This window comes from Oncorhynchus keta, chromosome 19 (genome assembly GCF_023373465.1).
Source record: "Oncorhynchus keta strain PuntledgeMale-10-30-2019 chromosome 19, Oket_V2, whole genome shotgun sequence".
In the NCBI taxonomy this organism is placed as follows: Eukaryota; Metazoa; Chordata; class Actinopteri; order Salmoniformes; family Salmonidae; genus Oncorhynchus; species Oncorhynchus keta.
This window is the reverse complement of record NC_068439.1, coordinates 57,306,741-57,328,616: the sequence shown is the minus strand read 5'-3', so window position 1 is coordinate 57,328,616 and position 21,876 is coordinate 57,306,741. Positions and strand designations below refer to the sequence as shown.

The window sequence follows — 21,876 nt, the reverse complement described above, 5'->3', positions numbered from 1 at the left end:
CGCTACCCAAGAGTAGTAAAGCTGTCTTTACTGGTTCTAACAGCTGACCCATAAGCTTGCTGCCAGCTCTTAGCAAACTGTTGGAAAAAAATTGTGTTTGACCAAATACAATGCTATTTCTCTGTAAACAAATTAACAAGACTTTTATGAGAAGGGCACTCAATATGTACTGCACTGACACAAATGACTAATGATTGGTTGAAATAAATTTATAATAAGATTGTGGGAGCTGTACTATTAGATTTCAGTGCAGCCTTTGATATTATTGACCATAACCTGTTGTTGAAAAAACCCGTTGTTGAAAAGGGTTTTCTTTAACGGAGTTTCTCTAATGTCAAACATGTGAAGTATGGTGTACCGCAGGGCAGCTCTGTAGGCCCTCTACTCTTTTCTATTTTTTTACCAATGACCTGCCACTGGCATGAAACAAAGTATGTGTGTTCATGTATGCTGATGATTCAACCATATATGCATCAGCAACCACAGCTGATGAAGTCATTGAAACCCTTAAATAGTTGCAGTCTGTTTTGGAATGGGTGGCCAGTAATAAACTGGTCCTGAACATCTCTAAAACTAAAAGCATTGTATTTGGTACAAATCATTCCCTAAGTTTTCAACCTTAGCTGAATAAGGTAATGAATGGTGGTGGTCAACAAGTTGAGGAAACTAAATTACTTGGCATTACCTCAGATTGTAAACTGTCATGGTCAAAACATAGATTTGATGGTTGTAAAGATGGGGAAAGGTCTGTCCATAATAAAGATATTCTCTGCTTTTTTGACACCACACTCCAAAAAGAAAGTTCTACAGGCTCTAGTTTTGTCTTATCTTGATTATTGTCCAGTTGTGTTGTCGAGTGCTGCAAGGAAAGACCTAGTTAAACTGCAGCTGGCCCAGAACAGAGCGGAACATTTTGCTCTTCATTGTAATCAGAGGGCTGATATAAATACTATGCATGCCAATCTCTCTTGGCTAAGATTTGAGAGACTGACCGCATCACTTCTTATTTTTCATAAGAAACATTGTGTTGAAAATCCCAAATTGTTTGCATAGTCAACTTACAAACAGCTCTGACACACACACTTACCCCACTAGGCATGCCACCAGGGGTCTTTACACAGTCCTTAAATACAGAACAAATTCAAGAAAGCGTACAGTATTATATAGAGACATTATTGCATGGAACGCCATTCCATCTTGTATTGCTCAAATAAACAACAAAACTGAGAAAAGTAAAAAATAAAATAAAGCAACACCTCACAGCACAACGCCTCTCCCCTATTTGACCTAAAATGTATGTAGTTCTGTCCTTGTCTATTAATGTTCTGTATTATGTCATGTTTGATGTGGATCCCAGGAAGAGTAGCTGCTGCTTTTGCAACAGCTAATGGGGATCCTAATAAAATACCAAATACACCACATGCTGACTGGTTTTCTGATCTACGCCCCTACCTTCTATTTCCAGTCACGTGAAATACATTGATTACGGCCCAATTTATTTATTTCAATTGACTGATTTCCTTATAGGAACTGTGACTCAGTAAAGTCTTTGAAACCGTTGCATTCTGTCTTTATATTTATGTTCAGTGTAGAAGAGCACCGGCTTTAACAGGTTGAAATTGCTAATGAGCATGCGTTTGACAATTGCGCTGGTTTAAGGTCAGCTGAAAATAGAGCCTTAATACTTTCCTACAACTTCCAATCTCCTTTATTCCCCCCCTTTTATCATTTTCAATAAATAACTTTTCAAGCATGTTTTTAAGTAATAGAATCAATAAGAGAACCTGATCAGTAACATCTGTGCTGATTACATTGATATATTTATTCATTTGTGCGATAATGCCTAACTTGTATCTTTGACAAAGTTGCTTGCAGTTCTGATCCATCTGTTGAGGTGATTACATTTTACAATAACAATGTTGACAGGAATTTGCTTGGTTTTACACATCTGGAAAAATAATATATACAACCACATTAGTAAGATCATATGAATAAAATACAGTATAGCATCATCAATAAGCAATTACATGCAGTGAGCATTGAACTTCAGTCTGCTTACTTAGTGCAGTCCAATATTAGAAAAGTGGGATTAGTGAAAAGGTGCACACCCAATTTAGTTTCTCCCCCAAGTTGTGCACTTGTTCACTCCCCCCTCAAAGATTTAGTGCCATTGGATTGGTGCATGCACTGGCTTGAGGGAGTTCCCAACACATTCCCTATGTGCGTTTGTAACCAAGTGGCAGGTGGGAATTTACCACATACCACTGGGGAAAATCATAGATATATCTGTGCTATTGTAGCAACTGGGTGGCACAGCGGTCGAAGGCACTGCATCTCAGTGCTAGAGGCGTCACTACAGACACCCTGGATCGAAACCAGGTTGTATCACAACTGGCTGTGATTGGGAGTCCCATAGGGCGGTGCACAATTGGCCCAGCGTCGTCTGGGTTTTGCCAGTGTAGGCCCTAAATAAGAATTTGTTCTTGACTGACAGCATGGGGAGTGCAAAACGTGATTTTCCTGTGTTTTATATTTTTTCTACACTATGAGGTTGGAATAATACTGTGAAATTGTGATTATGCCATTTTAGCATAAGAGCTGTTTGAAGACAGCCTAAAATATCTGCCTGCTTTGGTGGGATGGAGTTTTGGCCTGCCTGGTGACATCAACAGGTGGCAAATTAGTTAATAGACCAATAAGAAAGAGAGTTCCAAACCTCTACCAATAACAGCTAGTTTTCCCCACCTAGACAGTCCTAGCAACATTCATTGCTTGAGAAATTGCTATTTGCTAAGAAGTTACTTTTGTTTATAGACAGTAGGGTACTTAATTGCTAACCAGAAATGTAATATTTAGATAAAAACGTCTGCATTGGACCTTTCAATGCAACAACACATTATTTATAAAAAGACATCTACTAATATGGGTTTTGAACACTAATCTGTTAACAAGCATGATAGCTGTACTGTTAGTTTATGGTTTACCCAGCTTGTTGGACATTAGCCAATCAATATTTTTCAACGAGTTCAAAACATGCGAATGCATCCAACTGGTATTTACGACTGCAAAAGTGGGAAATTCCCACCGCTCAGTTGGTTACAAACACAGCACAACACCAAGGGTGCATTCAGTTCGCTACAAAGTTTGCTCAGTTGTGTGACGGTTTCTATTGAACGACACGTTACCCCAAAACAGTGCACACCCATCTTCAACAGCCTTTGAGGTATGTTTACTCCCGTTTGGTGGGTGTGGTTAAGTGTTGCCTGATCAATATTGGTGTGTTCATCGGAAAATCATGCAGCAAACCCTATGGGATCTGCTCTCTGGGCAACCATAGTCACACGCGTTCATTGCAACAAACAAGCAACAAACTACGCACTCATCACTGTGTTAACGCTGGTTTCCGTCAAACAATACTTCTGGGAGATTACACGGAGCTCTGAGCTAAAAATAACACCCAAATAAACTATCAGACCAACTGATATGTTGTTACAGTGTTAAGCCCGCATGATACTAGACAACGAAAATGGTCATTGTCTGCGTTCCCTACTTCCATCCCAATTAAGTAATATTACCATATTTTTTTATTTTACCAGGTAAGTCAGTTAAGAACAAGTTCTTATTTTCAATGACTGCCTAGGAACAGTGTGTTAACTGCCTTGTTCAGGGGCAGATGAACAGATTTGTACCTTGTCAGCTCGGGGATTCGATTTTGCAACCTTTCGGTTACTAGTACAAAGCTCTAACCACTAGGCTATGCTGCGATATGGATTGTGGCAACACGTGATAGACAATTTAAATATCAATATAAAAAATTAAGCACTTTAATTAAATTAAGAGAACGACTTCCAAATAGAATACAAGATAATTTTATTAAAAAATGGCCTACAATACTGTTTCAAATGTGTATCCTACAGTTCAGGAAATTGTTCTTCACCTCTCGATGGAAAAAAATGCCATATTTTATTTAGACAAGTTAAATCATTAATGGATTACATAAATTGGAAACAAATTTATCCTACACCATGATTTTTCCAATCATAAAATGCGTAGGGTAGGCTACACTGCCATAGAGGATTTGCTGTGGAAAACAAGTAAATTAAATACTTTACTTGAGTTGTATGGAATGATTGTCAAATTGATTAAAATCACCTTGAATCTGCAAAAAAAAAACAGGATTCAATTGTTCTGATGATAATACCCAACAGAGGGCAAAATAGTCTTAAAATCAGAACTAAGAGTAAAGCTCAACATCCACTTTAGGGAGAGGTAATGGTGTCCAATAATGGTTGCAATTGAGATAGAGATTGAGATAGGTGTGTAGCTGTGTAGGTGATTTTAGCGCCAATTACTGGTTTAACTAAAGATCAGCTGGCGATAATCTGGTGGCCATCGATGGTTGCAATTGGCTTAAAGTTTTTAAGTGCAGTTTCCATTGAATTCAAGGTTGCTCACCGTTCTGTGGTACTGAATGCAAACCAGTCCATTCCTTTTAAATCTGTAAGGAGTGTGCAAGTGAACATTTCAGAGAGAAAATGAAATTGGGACTAAGAGTTTTGTTTGAACATGACAAAGCATTTAAGGCATCTATAGTTTCAAATGTAGGCTATCAATCCCAATCAGAGACAACCAGTTCAATAATTTACTTACTGAAATGTGCTGTCATTGCGAGTGACGTTGACTCTTTGTGAGTCCTCTGATGTGCTTTTAACGAGGGGGCTGAGGAGTAACTTTTCCCACACTGGGAGCAGGGGTAAGGCTTTTCTAGTTCATGTGTGCCCTGGTGTTGAGTTAATTGTCCCTTTTGGGTGAAACTCTTCCCGCATTGAGAGCATTGGTATGGTTTCTCTCCAGTGTGCATGAGCTGGTGTCTCTTCAGTGCCACCGAAAGAGAGAAATTCTTCCCGCAGAGCAAGCACTGGTACGGTTTCTCCCCGGTGTGTGTGCGCTGGTGTTTCTTTAAAGTCCCCTGGAGGGAGAAACTCCTTCCACAGTCAGAGCAAGTGTAAGGTTTCTCCCCCGTGTGTACGGTCTGATGACGTGTCAAGTGGTGTATATGAGTGAAACTTTTCTCACAGTTGGTGCACTGGAAAGGCTTTTCATTGCTGTGCGTGCTCTGGTGTCTTTTTAGGTTGGTAGATGAAGAGAAACTCTTCCCGCAGTCAGAGCACAGGAAAGGCCTCTCACCGGAGTGTGTGAGCTGGTGTTTCTTCAAATTGATTCTCTGAGAGAAACTCTTCCCGCACTCACCGCAACTGAACGGTTTCTCCTGCGTGTGCGTGCGCTGGTGGCTGTTGAAGTGTCCCAATTGTATGAAGCGTTTCCCACATTTGGAGCAGTGGTAAGGTCTCTCTCCGCTGTGCGTCCGCATGTGCTGCTTCAGGTTTCCGGACTCTGAGAATGTTTTGCCACACTGGGAACAGCAGTGAGGTTTCTCCACAGGAGCTCGCCAGTCTAGTTCCTGTATCAAACTTTTTCCACTCTTCGAGCCCCATTTAGTCTCGGTGCTGGGGCTAGGCCTCTCTGCTGTGAGGATGAGAATAATTTTGTAAACAAGTAAAAAATGTAGCATCAGCATAAAATAATAAATAAAATAACATATTTGCTAGAAGGTGTTATAACAACCGGTGTCAGCTCCCACTTCTCCCTTTTCCAGTTAGCATTTTTAGCAGCTGAAGCAAGTACAGAATCTTTCTAGCAAGAAAGTAACTTTTTTCAAATCTAATGCAGACACGTTCTTCAGAAAGGGATGCTGGCCATAATAGGAGTTGGATAGGAGTGTTTGGCGTTGACAAATGTTCTGAATGAAATTGGATGGAGCTCTATGGCAATACTGACTCAACAAAATCATGTTAATATAAGGGAACTAAATACAAAAAAAGTCTGCTTTGGGGAATCAACAGCCAAGTTGTGTTTAGAATCATGCTAAATTGTATTTTGAATGGAACATCCCCCTAAGAACTCAAATGAAGAACGTCATAATGACTTTTTAAACAACACTTCCAGTCCTACTGAAGAGTTGAAATGTCGTTTTTCAAGCCATCGCTTAGGACTACTTACCTCCACCCTCCTCAATTTTCACTGTGATAACCTCGTCCTCTTCTTCTTTCACTGTTGAAACTTCTTCCTCTTCTTTTTTAAATGTGAAAGTCAACACCTCTTCCTTCACTGTGAAAGCTTCATCCTCCTCCTTCACTGTGAATGCCTCCTTGTCCTTCATTGTGAAATCCTCCACCTGCACCGCTTCCTCCTCCTCTTTGACGTAAACATTCAGCCCCAGTGTCCCACTGTAATCATCCATCTTCTCTGAAGCCATACTAAAACCCTGCAGGGCTTATGCCTGTACAGCTGGGCTCAATACCTGGAGGGCTGCCGCAGTGTCTGCTGGGTCATGTTCAGTAGGCACACAATGGAAGACAGTGACCCGAAACAGAGTGAAATGTTGTTTAATAAGCTTGTTTGTGTTTCCTATTTTAAAATGTTTTTCTACAGTATGCGCTAATGAACACGATTCAGGTATTCCTTTTTCCGTTTTAGTCAGTGTCTAATTTAGAACAGGGCCCTGTTCAGCTGCAACATTACCGTATGCTCAGATAGACAAAATGTATTCTGCATAAAACTTTGTCATCTAGAAATGGGAATCGTCTAGAACCTATTCATTCCATTTCTATCTGTAAAGTTCAGAATGTTGCACATTAACTAATATTTTTATTTATTTATTTATTTTATTTCACCTTTATTTAACCAGGTAGGCTAGTTGAGAACAAGTTCTCATTTGCAACTGCGACCTGGCCAAGATAAAGTATAGTACATCACTGGTGTACGTTGGCCTCAAATCAATAACATTGGCTGATCAGTTAAGTGCAATGGAGAAAGGAAAACCCACAGACACTGCAGCTGCCATCAAGGACTGGTGTGACACCCGTGCAGGGCAGCCTACTCTGTCCATTGTTTGGTTCCAGTCTGGACGTTTCGGCAATGCATCAGACCACTATATAGGTTGCACCAGCAATTAAAACTCCCCCTGATGCACTGGACAGTGGACACCACCTAGGCAGAAGACATAACAGTTGGCATTGTTTATCAGAGTGTAAGCAAAGACATTTCAAGATATTGGACACTGTTCTGGCCGTCACTATTTACCACAGCCACAAATGGCTAAACCCCACCTATTTCTACAATGAATATTCAATTGATTTGAAACCTAACCCTAAACTTAGGTGCCAAGCTTATGGTCTCTGATTCAGTGGGATTGGGTTAAATGCGGAAGACACATTTCGGTTGAATGCATTCAGTTGTGCGACTGACTAGTATCGCCCTTTCCTTTAACCACACTGCTAAATCAAATTTAAAAAACACACTGCTAACCTTGACTAACCCTAACCTTAAATGAAGACCAAAAAGGTGAAAAAATGTTTTGAACTTTTACAATATAGTGGCTGTGGTAACTAGTTACAACCCTTTGTTCCCCCTAGTTTAACTTCCAGGCGTGACAAAGCTCACAAGCTAGGCTACATTATCAAGCACTGTTGCAATAACATCAATGTTTTGTTTCACCCTTTCCCTTTTTTCTGTGTTTTTCTGCATTAAAGTTCCCCAGTTTTCACCCCATACAGTAGGTGGTGGCATGTACCTAAAACCTTTGTTTGTGGACCACCATAATAGAGCCCCACAGTGGAGTCATAATACCCACAAAACCTAGCGGTCAAAACAGGGAAATTGGTTCCAATCGTTTTTCTACCATTCATTTTTTCCATGGGGGATTTTAGAAACACTTAAAATAAGGACTGTTTAGTGTAGGCATACCCTGGCATGATGTTTTGATAACCATGTAAATCTCTCTCAGACAAGGTACTTTTTATCAATATATTCAGCTCTATTTAATCCCAATTTGAAAATGCTACTTAGCATCAAAGTAGACATCATGCAAGACTACAAATCCCTGCAAGCTCCTGTCAGTCATCTCTGACAACTTTGTTAACAGGTCATTTAAAATTTACGTAAGACAGTTCACAGAATTGTCAATTCAAAGAAATGTAGCTAATCTATTCATTACTACATTTAGCTAACATTAGATAGTTAATCCAGAGATTCTTACCTTTGTCCTGATTTGGCAGTCTTATCTAGATCATCATGCCATTTGAAGTTGTTTATGATAGCTACATTAGCAGCTAAATATAATTTCCTTTTTGGGTGTTAAATACAGCCGAATATGTTAATGAAAGTCAACTGTGTAAATCTCTCTAGGACAAGGTATCTAAACGTCACGCCAGGGTAAGCCTACATGGAACGCAGCCCTTATTTTAAGTGTTTCTAAAAACCACTATGGGGGAAACTATGGCGGAAACTATTGGAAACCATGTTTTACCGCTAGGTTTTATGGGTATTATGACTCATACTGTGGTACTCTATACTATAGAAGACAGTGATTCTAAGAACTAGAACACAGAAGTTGAAACAATGTCGGACGGAATGGAAGACCTAGTTATCCATTTTATTTTTAACAGAAAAGTACTTTGATTTAGTTTTGTTTATTTATTTAGGTAGTTTGTATGAATACATGAACCCACATTGGTTCAGTTTTTTGGGAATCCTGTTTCCATCCCGGACAGAAGGTGCAGGCATGCACACTAAAGTGTGAACGCTAATATACCATAACAGAAGAAGCAGCAAGCTAGCTACAACGAGAGGATGAGAAGGATAAAAGGTTTCCGGAGTGGAGGAATATGGTCATATTCAAAATACAAGAACCATTTGCTATTTCAGCAGATGAAGGAGCGGAAAGAGCGTGGAGAAGGAAAGGAGCCGAGTGGAGAGGGAAGCGGTGTGGTGAGAAAGATTGGCGTCAAAGTACAAAAATGGGGGAAAAAAACATGCTTTCGGTAGCTCAGAAAACAAACCTGATGAGAGTGAGGAGGAATTACCTGCGGTGGCATATACGGGGAAGACCGCCGAGTTCAAGCCTCATCAGGATAATGACTAGGATGATTCTGATGCTGGCTCAGTGGGAGTGAGATTTTTTGAGAGAATAGATCCTTGCCTTCTGGCTGATCCATGGGGTGTCAGGGTGGGTGGAGAAGAGGTTGGGGAATGTTGAAAATCGGTGAAAGTAACTCGAAGTAGACTTGTGATTATTATTATTTTTGTTATTATATTTTTTTCTACCCCTTTTTCGTGGTACCAATTGGTAGTTACAGTCTTGTCTCATCGCTGCAACTCCCGTACGGACTCGGGAGAGGCGAATGTCGAGAGCCTTGCGTCCTCCGAAAAACAACACAACCAGGCCACACAGGTTGTTGAAACAATGCATACTTAAACCGGAAGCCAGCCGCACCAATGTGTTGGAGGTAACACAGTACACCTGGCGACCGTGTCAGCGTGCACTGCGCCAGGCCAGCCATAGGAGTTACTAGTGCGTGATGGGACAAGGGCATCCCTGCTGGCCAAACCCCCCCTGAACCCAGATGACACTGGGCCAATTGTGCACCACCCCATGACTCAAACCCAGAATCTCTTGTCATAGCTAGCACTGCGATGCAGTGCCTTAGACCACTGCGCCACTCGGGAGGCCGACTTGTGATTATTTTTTGTGTGTCTTCCATCCAGAGGGAGCGGGCGCTCCACACCACGTGCCTCGGAACAAGACCGGTGACATGCTTTGCTCTCCGGAACAGGGCGGCGTTGAAAGAAATTATAACTGGAGTGGCATTAAGTGTTGAGGAGGACCAGCTGACGATTGTACTGATAAGTAGGACACGTGACATCCCGACAACTTTGAGAAAGAAATACTATATCGAAGGTGCCTTGAGATGGCTATGCATATTCATGACAATGCTAGTAAGCATAGCATCTTTCCATTGAACACAGGCGGTTGATGTCAACACCTCATCGAATATTCAAAAAAGTAATAAAATAATTAAATGCATCCACCAATCCAAAGAGGAAGAGGCGGGAGCTTGACAGCCTACCATTCCGCTTTGTGGACAACAAAACCAACTGTTAGAGTGGAGACATACAGTACCAGTCAAAAGTTTGGACACACGTACTCATTCTTTATTTTTACTATTTTCTACATCGTAGAATAGTGAAGACATCAAAATGTTGAAATAACACATATGCAATCATGTTGTAACCAAAACAAAACAAAAAAGTGTTAAACAAATCCAAATATATTTTATAAATTTACATTCTTCAAAGTTGCCACCCTTGATGACAGCTTTGCACATTCTTGGCATTCTCTCAACCAGATTCACCAGGATTACGTTTCGAACAGTCTTGAAGGAGTTCCCACATATGCTGAGCACTTGTTGGCTGCTTTTCCTTCACTCTGTGGTCCAACTCATCTCAAACCATCTCAATTGGGTTGAGGTCAGGTGATTGTAATCTGATGCAGCACTCCATCACTCTCCTTCTTGGTCAAATAGCCCTTACACATCCTGGAGGTGTGTTGGGTCATTGTCCTGTTGAAAAACAAATGATAGTCCGACTAAGCAAAAACCAGATGGGATGGCGTATCGCTGCAGAATGATGTTGAAGTCATGCTGGTTGTGTGCCTTGAATTCTAAATAGAATCGCTGACAGTGTCACCAGCAAAGCACCCCCACACCTTCTCCTCCATGCTTCATGGTGGGAACCACACGTACAGTGGGGCAAAAAAGTATTTAGTCAGCCACCAATTGTGCATGTTCTCCCACTTAAAATGATGAGAGAGGCCTGTAATTTTCATCATAGGTACACTTCAACTGACAGACAAAATGAGAAAAAAAATCCAGAAAATCACACTGTAGGATTTTTTATGAATTTATTTGCAAATTATGGTGGAAAATAAGTATTTGGTCAATAACAAAAGTTTATCTCAATACTTTGTTATATACACTATTGGGGCAATGACAGAGGTACATTTTTTTCTGTAAGTCTTCACAAGTTTTTCACACACTGTTGCTGGTATTTTGGCCCATTCCTCCATGCCGATCTCCTCCAGAGCAGTGATGTTTTGGGGCTGTTGCTGGGCAACATGGACTTTCAACTCCCTCCAAAGATTTTCTATGGGGTTGAGATCTGGAGACTGGCTAGGCCACTCCAGGACCTTGAAATGCTTCTTACGAAGCCATTCCTTCATTGCCCAGGCGGTGTGTTTGGGATCATTGTCATGCTGAAAGACCCAGCCACGTTTCATCTTCAATGCCCTTGCAGATGGAAGGAGGTTTTCACTCAAAATCTCATGATACATGGCCCCATTCATTCTTTCCTTTACACGGATCAGTCGTCCTGGTCCCTTTGCAGAAAAACAGCCCCAAAGCATGATGTTTCCACCCCCATGCTTCACAGTAGGTATGGTGTTCTTTGGATGCAACTCAGCATTCTTTTTACCAAAAAGTTATATTTTGGTTTCATCTGACCATATGACATTCTCCCAATCTTCTTCTGGATCATCCAAATGCTCTCCAGCAAACTTCAGACGGGCCTGGACATGTACTGGCTTAAGCAGGGGGACACGTCTGGCACTGCAGGATTTGAGTCCCTGGTGGCATAGTGTGTTACTGATGGTAGGCTTTGTTACTTTGGTCCCAGCTGTCTGCAGGTCATTCACTAGGTCCCCCCCGTGTGGTTCTGGGATTTTTGCTCACTGTACTTGTGATCATTTTGCCCCCATGGGGTGAGATCTTGCGTGGAGCCCCAGTTCGAGGGAGATTATCAGTGGTCTTGTATGTCTTCCATTTCCTAATAATTGCTCCCACAGTTGATTTCTTCAAACCAAGCTGCTTACCTATTGCAGATTCAGTCTTCCCAGCCTGGTGCAGGTCTACAATTTTGTTTCTGGTGTCCTTTGACAGCTCTTTGATCTTGGCCATAGTGGAGTTTGGAGTGTGACTGTTTGAGGTTGTGGACAGGTGTCTTTTATACTGATAACAAGTTCAAACAGGTGCCATTAATACAGGTAACAAGTGGAGGACAGAGGAGCCTCTTAAAGAAGGTCTGTGAGAGCCAGAAATCTTGCTTGTTTGTAGGTGACCAAATACTTATTTTCCACCATAATTTGCAAATAAATTCATTTAAAAAAATCCTACAATGTGATTTTCTGGATTTTTTTCTCTCATTTTGTCTGTCATAGTTGAAGTGTACCTTTGATGAAAATTACAGGCCTCTCATCTTTTTAAGTGGGAGAACTTGCACAATTGATGGCTGACTAAATACTTAGTATATAAAAAAATACATACTTCTGTGTATTGATTTTAAGAAAGGCATTGGTGTTTATGGTTAGGTACAGTCATACAAACGATTCTGCTTTTTTCGCAAATGCGCTTTTGTTAAATCATCCCCGTGTTGCATTGATTATATGCAACGCAGGACACGCTAGATAAACTAGTAATATCATCAACCATGTGTAGTTAACTAGTGATTATGATTGATTGATTGTTTTTTATAAGATAAGCTTAATGCTAGCTAGAAACTTACCTTGGCTTCTACTGCATTCGCGTAACAGGCAGGCTCCTTGTGGAGTGCAATGAGAGGCAGGTGGTTAGAGCGTTGGACTAGTTAACTGTAAGGTTGCAAGATTGAATCCCCAGGGCTGACAAGGTAAAAATCTGTCGTTCTGCCCTTGAACAAGGCAGTTAACCCACCCGTTCCTAGGCCGTCATTGAAAATAAGAATGTGTTCTTAACTGACTTGCCTAGTTAAATAAAGGAGTATAAAAATAAATAGGCAAAATCGGTGTCCAAAAATACAGATTTCCGATTGTTAAGAAAACATGAAATCGGCCCCAATTAATCGGCCATTTCGATTAATAGGTCGACCTCTAGTCCAAAGGATAGATTTCCACAAGTCTAAAGTCCATTGCTTGTGTTTCTTGGCCCAAGCAAGTCTCTTCTTATTATTGGTGCCCTTTGGTAGTGGTTTCTTTGCAGCAATACGACCAGGAAGGCCTGATTCATGCAGTTTCCTCTGAGACGTGTCTGTTACTTGAACTCTGAAGCATTTATTTGGGCTACAATTTCTGAGGCTGGTAACTCTAATGAACTTGTCCTCTGCAGAAGAGGTAACTCTGGGTCTTCCTTTCCTGTGGCGGTCCTCATGAGAACCAGTTTCATCATAGCCCTTGATGGTTTTTGCGACTGCACTAGAAGAAACTTGTTGTTTCTTTGCTTATTTGAGCTGTTCTTGCAAAAATATGGACTTGGTCTTTTATCAAATAAGGTTATCTTCTGTACACCACACCTACCTTGTCACAATACAACTGATTGGCTCAAACGCAATTAGAAGGGAAGAAATTCCACAAATTACAAGGCACACCTGTTAATTGAAATGTATTCCAGGTGAATACCTAATGAAGCTGGTTGAGAGAATGCCAAGAGTGTGCAAAGCTGTCAAGGAAATGAGGTGGCTACTTTGAAGAATCTCAAATATAAATATATTTTGATTTGATTTACATTGGTTACTACATGATTCCAGTGTGTTTTTTCATAGTGTTGAGGTCTTCACTATTCCTCTACAATGTAGAAAATAGTAAAAATAAAGAAAAACCCTTGAATGAGTAAGTGTGTCCAAACTTTTGACTGGTACTGTAGGTATCTCATCATTACATCCAAATCTCTGATGAGCTTGAATTTGGCAGGTCGTGTAATGGTAGAAGGGGATGCAATGTTTGATTCTGTTGGCGCGAGTTAAGTTGGTAAGAATAACTGAACGATGTTAATAAATAAGAATGAAGCTAAAAAATCTGAAGTTAGAATTGAATTGCAGTTTCTGGTTGGAGTACGTTTCATGAATAAGGATTTTTATTTGGGAGACCCGTTTGTAGTTACGAAGAGAGTGAAGGAAGAATTGTGAAAGGTGGAGTTGGTCAGATTGATCAGGAGTAGTATGGTGCTTGCCTACGGAGCTGTGAGGGGAACGGCACCTCAGTACCTCCAGGCTCTGATCAGGCCCTACACCCAAACAAGGGCACTGCGTTCATCCACCTCTGGCCTGCTCGCCTCCCTACCACTGAGGAAGTACAGTTCCCGCTCAGCCCAGTCAAAACTGTTCGCTGCTCTGGCTCCCCAATGGTGGAACACACTCCCTCACAACGCCAGGACAGCGGAGTCAATCACCACCTTCCGGAGACACCTGAAACCCCACCTCTTTAAGGAATACCTAGGATAGGATAAAGTAATCCTTCTCACCCCCCTTAAAAGATTTAGATGCACTATTGTAAAGTGGCTGTTCCACTGGATGTCATAAGGTGAATGCACCAATTTGTAAGTCGCTCTGGATAAGAGCGTCTGCTAAATGACTTAAATGTAAATGTAAATGTTGGTGTTTCATGTGTATTGAATAAGCAAAAGGAGAAAGCTCTGTGGCTCTTTAAACTTTCAATGTACAAAGTGGAGAGTTATGATTTTTAGAGTAAGGCACCGAAGAAAGGTGTCATATCTGGTGTCTCACTGGATCGAAGCTTCATGGTTTAGGGACAACATGCCGGGAATAGTTGGGGCACGTTGATTAACACGTACTGTGAATGGAAAGAAGGAAAGGCTTTCTGTACTGTATATGAAGTTGTATACGTACAAAAGCCAATACAATATAATTTTTCAAGTAAGGCCATGTGTCAAGTATTTGCAGACGGAATATCAGTTTGAGTCTGAGGATGCACGATGCTGCAATTGTGATGGGAATCATGTTCCAGAGAAGGAGGTCAAAGTAGTAAGGATCAAGGCTGTCGAGTAGGTCTGTGAAAATTGTTGAAGGAGAGAGTAGACGTGAAAGAGACGTGGAGACGTCAGAGATAGCCAGACTTGTAAATGGGCTATGGAACAGAAGTTGTGTTTATGAGAAACGCCATCAGTGTGTGCTTTGCAAGCAATGTAGAGGATGAAGGCGCGGCAAGAGCGAGGTGAACGGATAGACATGGTTATGGACAGTGAGGAAGGAGAGCCGAGTGTAGTGGGAAGATGTGTGTTGAGGAAGAATGGTGTCAGACATGATAAAGAAGAATCTGGACCAGTAGGAGTGGAATTTTGGGAGGAAGTGGATCACTTGCCTTTTGGCAGATCCATTTGTGGTTTCATGGTGGGTGAGAAAGGATTTGGGTGAAGTTGAATCCGTGAAGGTAACCTGCAGTGGACTTGTGATATTTGTTTGTGTTTCTTCTGACTAGAGGGCGAAGGCACTCCGTGTCACACAACTTGGGTCTAGATCTGTTTCTTGCTTTGCTCTTAGGAACAGGGCACCATTGAAAGGAGTGATTTATGGGGTAGCGTCATGTGTGGAGGTGGTACAATTGAAGTTGAAAATTCTTGTTGTTTGTGATGCCCACTGTTTGGTACGACGCAGACCCGGTGGGGAGCATGGTGAAACAGTCATTGTCAGTCCTTTTGAGTTGAGTCTCTACCAGACAAAGTCATATTAGGATATATCAGTTATACTGTTAGAGCTTTTGTGACGAATCCACTGAGGTGTTTCAGGTTTATGGCCATCTTGCAGCAGTGTGTAGGAGGGAGATGTGGGAAGTGTGCTGGAGGGCATGGGACAGACGATTGTGTAGTTTAGGTGGATAAAGTTGCGTCAATTATAGGGGTGCTCATGTTGCTGGGGATCGGAAGTGTCCGGTGCAAGACAGGCAGATTTATGTGGACAGAGTCAAAGTAGTGCAGAGGGTGTCGCATGCAGAGGTTGGATCAATGGTGAGGGATCCTGAGAGGACCCCTGTGAGTAGTAGATCTGTGCCTGTACAGAGGGATAGGGTAAGGAGTGAGTTATGCTTCAGTAAGCTTGGCTTCTTAGATGTCATAGCAATGGTTAGCAACTGTATCGCAGAAATGGAGCATAAATCACAGAAAATATATGTGGTGGCAGCTGCAGAGAAGTGTTTGGGTATTTGAGATTTGACTTCAGAAGTGTTACGGGGTGTGTTGAGGGGTGGTGTCCCATCCTCGCAGGCTGTTGGCATGGGCAGGAGCAGATAGGGTCAAAGTAGTGGAATGGGGTAGTGGGTTTTTAATCAGCGTAGGTGGCAACTGCAGAGAAGTACCTGGGTGTATGAGATTTTACTGCAGAAGAGTTAATGTGGTAAACGTGGTATGTGGTAAATAGTGGTAAACACACTACATGACCAAAAATTGGTGGACGCCTGCTTGTCAAACATCTCATTCCAAAATCATGGGCATTAATATGGAGTTGGTCCCCCCCTTTGCTACTATAACAGCCTCTACTTTTCTGGGAAGGCGTTCCACTAGACGTTGGAACATTGCTGCGGGGACTTCCAATCTGCCACAAGACCATTAGTGAGGTCGGGCACTAATGTTGGGCAATTAGGCCTGGCTGAGGTCAGGGCTCTGTGAAGGCCAGTCAAGTTCTTCCACACCAATCTCGATAAACCATTTCTGTACGGACCTCGCTTTGTCGTTTTGAAACAGGAAGGGGCCTTCCCCAAACTGTTGCCACAAAGTTGGAAGCACAGAATTGTCTAGAATGTCATTGTATGCTGTACTATTAAGATTTCCCTTCACTAGAACTAAAGGGCCTAGCCAAAAACAATGAAGAACAGCCCCAGACCATTATTCCTCCTCCACCAAACTTTACAGTTGTCACTATGCATTCAGGCCGGTAGTGTTCTCTTGGCATCTGCCAAACCCAGATTCGTCCGTCGGACTGCCAGATGGTGAAGCGTGATTAATTTACTCCAGAGAAAGCATTTCCACTGCTCCAGAGTCAAATGGCTGCGGCAGGGTAGCCTAGTGGTTATAGCATTGGACTAGTAACCGAAAGGTTGCAAAGGTTGCAAGTTCAAATCCCCGAGCTGACAAGGTACAAAATCTGTCGTTCTGCCCCTGAACAGGCAGTTAACCCACTGTTCCTAGGCCGTCATTGAAAATAAGAATTTGTTCTTAACTGACTTGCCTAGTAAAAAAAAAAATAATAATAATAAATTCCAGTTGATGTTTGGCATGGCGAATGGCGATTTTAGGCTTGTGTGCTGCTGCTCGGCCATGGAAACCCATTTCATGAAGCTCCCGGTTAACAGTTATTGTGCTGACATTGCTTCCAGAGGCACTTTGGAACTCAGTAGTGAGTGCTACAACAGAGGACAGATTTTTATGCACCATGCACTTCAACACTTGGTGGTCACGTTCAGTGTGGCCTACCACTTCGCTGCTGAGCCGTTGTTGCACCTAGATGTTTCCACTCCACAATAACAACAGTTACAGCTGAACGAGGCAGCTCTAGCAGGGCAGAAATTTGATGAACTGACTTGTTGGAAAGGTGGCATCCCATGACGATGCCACGTTGAAAGTCACTGAGCTCTTCAGTAAGGCCATTCCACTGACAATGTTTGTCTATGGAGAGTGCATGGCTGTGTGCTCGATTTTATACACCTGTCAGCAACGGGTGTGGCTGAAATAGCCAAATCCACTAATTTGAAAGGGTGACCACATACTTTTGTATATATAGTGTAGGTGTTAAGATTAGTTGGTGGTGCATTTTTTTCCTTCTCCTTTTAGGAACAGGAATAATGAAGAGATTTTCATGTAGGCAGGCCGTAACTGGCCTCACACTTCAGTACAGTAGGTGGCAGTGTATGCACTATGAAGATGGATTGGATCCACCAACCCAATCCCAAAGAAGAAGAAAAAACAGCAAATATAATACTTGGCCTATGCAGTGGTAGTGGAGGGTAAAAACACTTTTACTCACCTTTTTATTTTGCGCTACAGTTTACACACCTTTTGCGGAAAAATGCATTAAAAGTACAGCAAGTGTTACTGTTTCACCGCGACCGACAAATCAGAGTTTACCACCTATTAGTTATTTACCACTACACTACATCGGGCCTATATTGATTTCCAAAACGAATAAAACATCGATATCAAGCTAACAAATCTAACGTTAGCTAGTTAGTTAGCTAAATAACTCGTCTAGCAAGGACACAATCAGTTTACTATCCAACTTAACCGCATTTACCATTGAGTTAGCTAGCAACAGTTCATGTTTCTAGCTAGCTAACGTTAGCAACCTAGCCAAGTAACGTTAGCTAGCTTGCTAAATTGTTAACGTTACACAAGTAAAACTACTCACAAATGAAGGAAACGTTACTTACTTGAGCAAACAAACGTTGTATTCCAATCTACTACATGAACAGATAACTAAAAATGCTCAAATATCTACTGAATGGGTGTCGCTAATATAAAGAATAGTGAGGAGGAGCTCCGCGGAACCTTAGTGTCCGGAAGTAATTTAGCCATTCATTGTTGTCATTGCGATTTGTGCAGTTGCTATTTTCTCGAGTTTTCTCGTGCCAATTAAATCGTTACATTCCTGGATTACGCATTATATGAATAAAGGCCGATTTAATGAACAAATAAGAGAGTCAGTTAAAAAAGGTTAAGGATACATGACTGTGTACATATATGGTTGTGTTGGGAAAATCCCTAAATATGCCATCGAGCCAAGCGGGGAGAGGCTGCCCGTTGTCCCAGTTACAAGACGAGTCAGATAAATTCAGCCAGTGCTTAGGAGGTACCAGAACAAAAAGTGTGCACGCACGAGAGGAAAATAATAAACTCAACAACAAAGCATTGTATGCATGTCATCGCATTTGAGCCTGTGTAGACTATGTGATTTTAACAGAAGTACCGTGAATTTTGGTTAGTCTTGTTCATCCAAAACATATTTTGTTTTGGGGGATATTTTACTAATACCGTACAGTAGGTGGCGGCAATACACCGAGTGTAGTCTGCCAATAAAACGAAAAAAATATATAAGAATAAATAGCTCATTGTACGTGCATATTGCAGTAGGGCGTAACAGAAGTTGTACACATGGGGAAACCTTTTTAGTAGCCTTCGGTCAGGGAGAAATATGGCCTATATTATACAATGATGCTTCATTTTACATGACTGGAGACTTTGGCAGAATCGTTAATATTGCACAAATGATTGAAATAACACTGACAAACTGAGAATCTGAGGCTGAATGTCGTCAGCATGCTGTTCACTTAAAGATTTGCCGCTCGTTCCCAACTGTAGGCTATGCAATCCACAGCTAGGCAATTTTTCATTTTTTTAAGCTAATGATCCTCTGTGGCTAAATTATAGGCCTTCTCATGGTGTAGTAGGCTATTCTGAATTGTTACATTTCTTTCTGAACAGTCAGCAGTAATTATATAACTTTGGCAAATGTATTCAATTTATCAGGGGTGCTGCAGCTCCTCCAGAACCTAAAATAATGCTAATTTAATCATTCTCTTATTTGTTTAAAATGCAGTGGTAAACATTGGATTCATGGTGATTTACATATCTTACAGTCTTGTACCCTTAAACCTTTTAAAACGGACTATAGTATTTGTTGATTAAATTTGACTTTATTTATATAATGAGTAATCCAGTAATGTCACGAGTTAATTGACACATGAATACTCTAGAAAATAGCAACTCTACAGATCCAATTAATACAATGAATATCTAAATTACTTCCACTCCTCAGCACTCTATTTCCAAATGTTCGGTGGTGATAAAAACGACTTTATATTGAAGGAGTGCCTTTGATTCCACGGCCTGCACATGCGTAGTTCGGCCTGAGACGCCCGTTAGACGCGAAGACTTGTTCATGTGCATGAGCTTAGCTAGCCAACATCGCTTACAAGTGTGATTGGGGATTTCGATTGGAGAAGCAGTTTTAGCATATCTTCATACTGTACTGTCTTTGGTGGTACCTTCACCTATTGCGTTTTCAAACCGGTCTTTTATACTGGATAGCTAGTAGCCAATAGCTAGCTTTTGGGAAAGACAATTCCACAGGCTTTTGGAACGAAAGAACAGTTTAATAGTATTGTTTTTATTTAACAAAAATGTGTCAGTTTGTCACTTTCATGAGGTTGGAGTGATAATATTTTCAACAGCTTAAGCCATTGGCTCGAACCTAGATTGTGCCTTTAGATTTCGAGAAAATTAACATCTAAAGAAAAGTGGTTGATTTCTAAAACCCCAAACCCCGCCCTGATTGCTGCAGTCCTAACACGTTATGTTTGCTCCTCAGCCCTCTTCCCAACCACTTTCTCTCCCGGGAAACCCAGTCAAAACCGGATGCAGTTTGATTTGTACATTTATTTGGTTATTAACTACAAATCAATACATAAAGCACACGAGGGAACACAAGCATACATAGATGACAAACAATGGACAATCGAGCTCGGGGGTACAGTATCACATTACAATTACACAAGGACCTTAATAAGGGACATACATATACTTACAATTCTAACAGCTTTTTTTGTTAGTAGAGTACTTAACTGTCTTAAAATACAGTTCAATTTCTTTTTGTAGGGTAAGATAATGTTTTTTTGTTTGTAAATTTACATTTCTGTATATGAAATTTGGCCAAAAGAATAATGCAATTAATTACATAAAAATGTTTCAGCTTATTTCTATCACATGTAAAGAATCCAAGCAGTACATCTCTCCACAATAGTGTAAAATCTTCATAAATGTGTTCAATTATAAATCTACTGATGTCTTGCCACAATTTTCTTACATGAATACAATGCCAACAAGTAGGTATGTGTGTGGCAACATCCAAACTTTTTACCAACATATATTATCAATAAATCCATACAACATCCTGCTGAAACAAGGTTCGTAGCGCTCTGTTGTTGAATGGACCAAAAGAGAAACAAATCTTTCCTACTGATGAGTCAACAGGGTCAATAGAAGGTAGGCTCTGAGGGTCAGGTCTTGACACATTCCTGAATAACAGAGCAACACCTGAGGGAATGGCATCTAAAACAATTGCAAAATATTTAGGTGTTACAGGGACCTTGTAAAGTGATAAGAATTCCTTATAACTGAGTAAAAGACCCTCTGCATTTACCAGTTAGCTCACCAATCGGATATTATTTCAGAACCAATATTCTAAAAACAAATAAGTATTTTTATACAGTATATCCCGATTATTCCATATATAATATCTGTGTGGAGAAACATTGTGTTTATAAATTAAGGACCATGACAAGAAAACCTGCCGATGAAAAGCAGAAAGTTTCACTGGAATTTTGTCAATATTATAAGTATAATTGCAAAACAACATGAAGTTAAGGACACCAAAAGTAGAGAAGACACAATGAGGAATAAAATTCCAGATAGAAGTGGGTCTTCTTAGGAATTGTTTTATCCAATTGATCTTAAAGGTATTATTTTAAGTAGTAAAGTCCAGAAAATTCAGTCCACCTTTGTCATAAGTGTTCATTACAACAGTTTTTCTAATGTAATGGGTACGCTTTCTCCAAAGAAAGTTGAAAAGCATCTGGTCTATCTCCTTGCTTATTTTACTGTCAAGATATAAAGAGAGAGCGCCATATGTTAGTCTAGAGATACCTTCGGCCCTGGTTATTAGGACTCTACTTTTTAAAGCTAAGTCCCTCTATAGCCATTGATTTAGCTTCTTCTGGGTATTTTTAATAATAGGGTTAAAATTTAGTAAGCCTCTAGAGTTTTGATCCTTTGTAATGGTTATGCGTAAATATGTAAGTTCTTACCATAATATGAAGATGTCACACAATATTTGACAGCTATGAGTTCACAGTTATTAATGTTAAGATATAGACCAGACGCTTTGGAATAGGATTGTATCACATTGATCGATATGGGAATTTGGTTAGCGTCTTTCAGAAAAAGTGTAGTATCATCAGCCTTATAATAATTTCTTTACCACCTATGGAAATACCTTGTACAGGACTATTATTTAAAGAATTCGCAAGAAGTTGGGTGATTAATAAAAACAGGTACGGGGAGATAGGACAACCTTGCCTAAATCCTCTCGTTAACTCAAATCTAGGCGAGGTGCCATATTTCAATTTGATAGAGCTGTTTCCCATTTGCATAGAGTCTTAATAGCCTTACA

At 40.8% G+C, this 21,876-nt stretch overlaps 1 protein-coding gene across 3 annotated transcripts; it reads right to left on the bottom strand.

Annotated features, from left to right (window-relative positions):
• Positions 1-1,799: 1,799 nt before the first annotated feature.
• Positions 1,800-18,546, bottom strand: LOC118398537 (zinc finger protein 239-like). 3 transcript variants are annotated; one of them, XM_035793982.2, is made up of 4 exons: positions 18,080-18,546; positions 6,061-7,050; positions 4,651-5,523; positions 1,800-4,498 (listed from the first exon to the last, which is right to left on the bottom strand). In XM_035793982.2, exons 2-4 carry the CDS (start codon positions 6,314-6,316, stop codon positions 4,452-4,454), a joined length of 1,176 nt encoding a protein of 391 aa, XP_035649875.1. In that variant the 5' UTR covers positions 6,317-7,050; positions 18,080-18,546; the 3' UTR covers positions 1,800-4,451. The 3 variants fall into 3 exon arrangements, with proteins under 3 accessions (XP_035649875.1, XP_035649874.1, XP_052326811.1); XM_035793981.2 differs by having other exon boundaries at positions 4,651-5,526; positions 18,080-18,541; XM_052470851.1 differs by having other exon boundaries at positions 1,800-1,948; positions 4,651-5,526; positions 18,080-18,541.
• Positions 18,547-21,876: the final 3,330 nt, after the last annotated feature.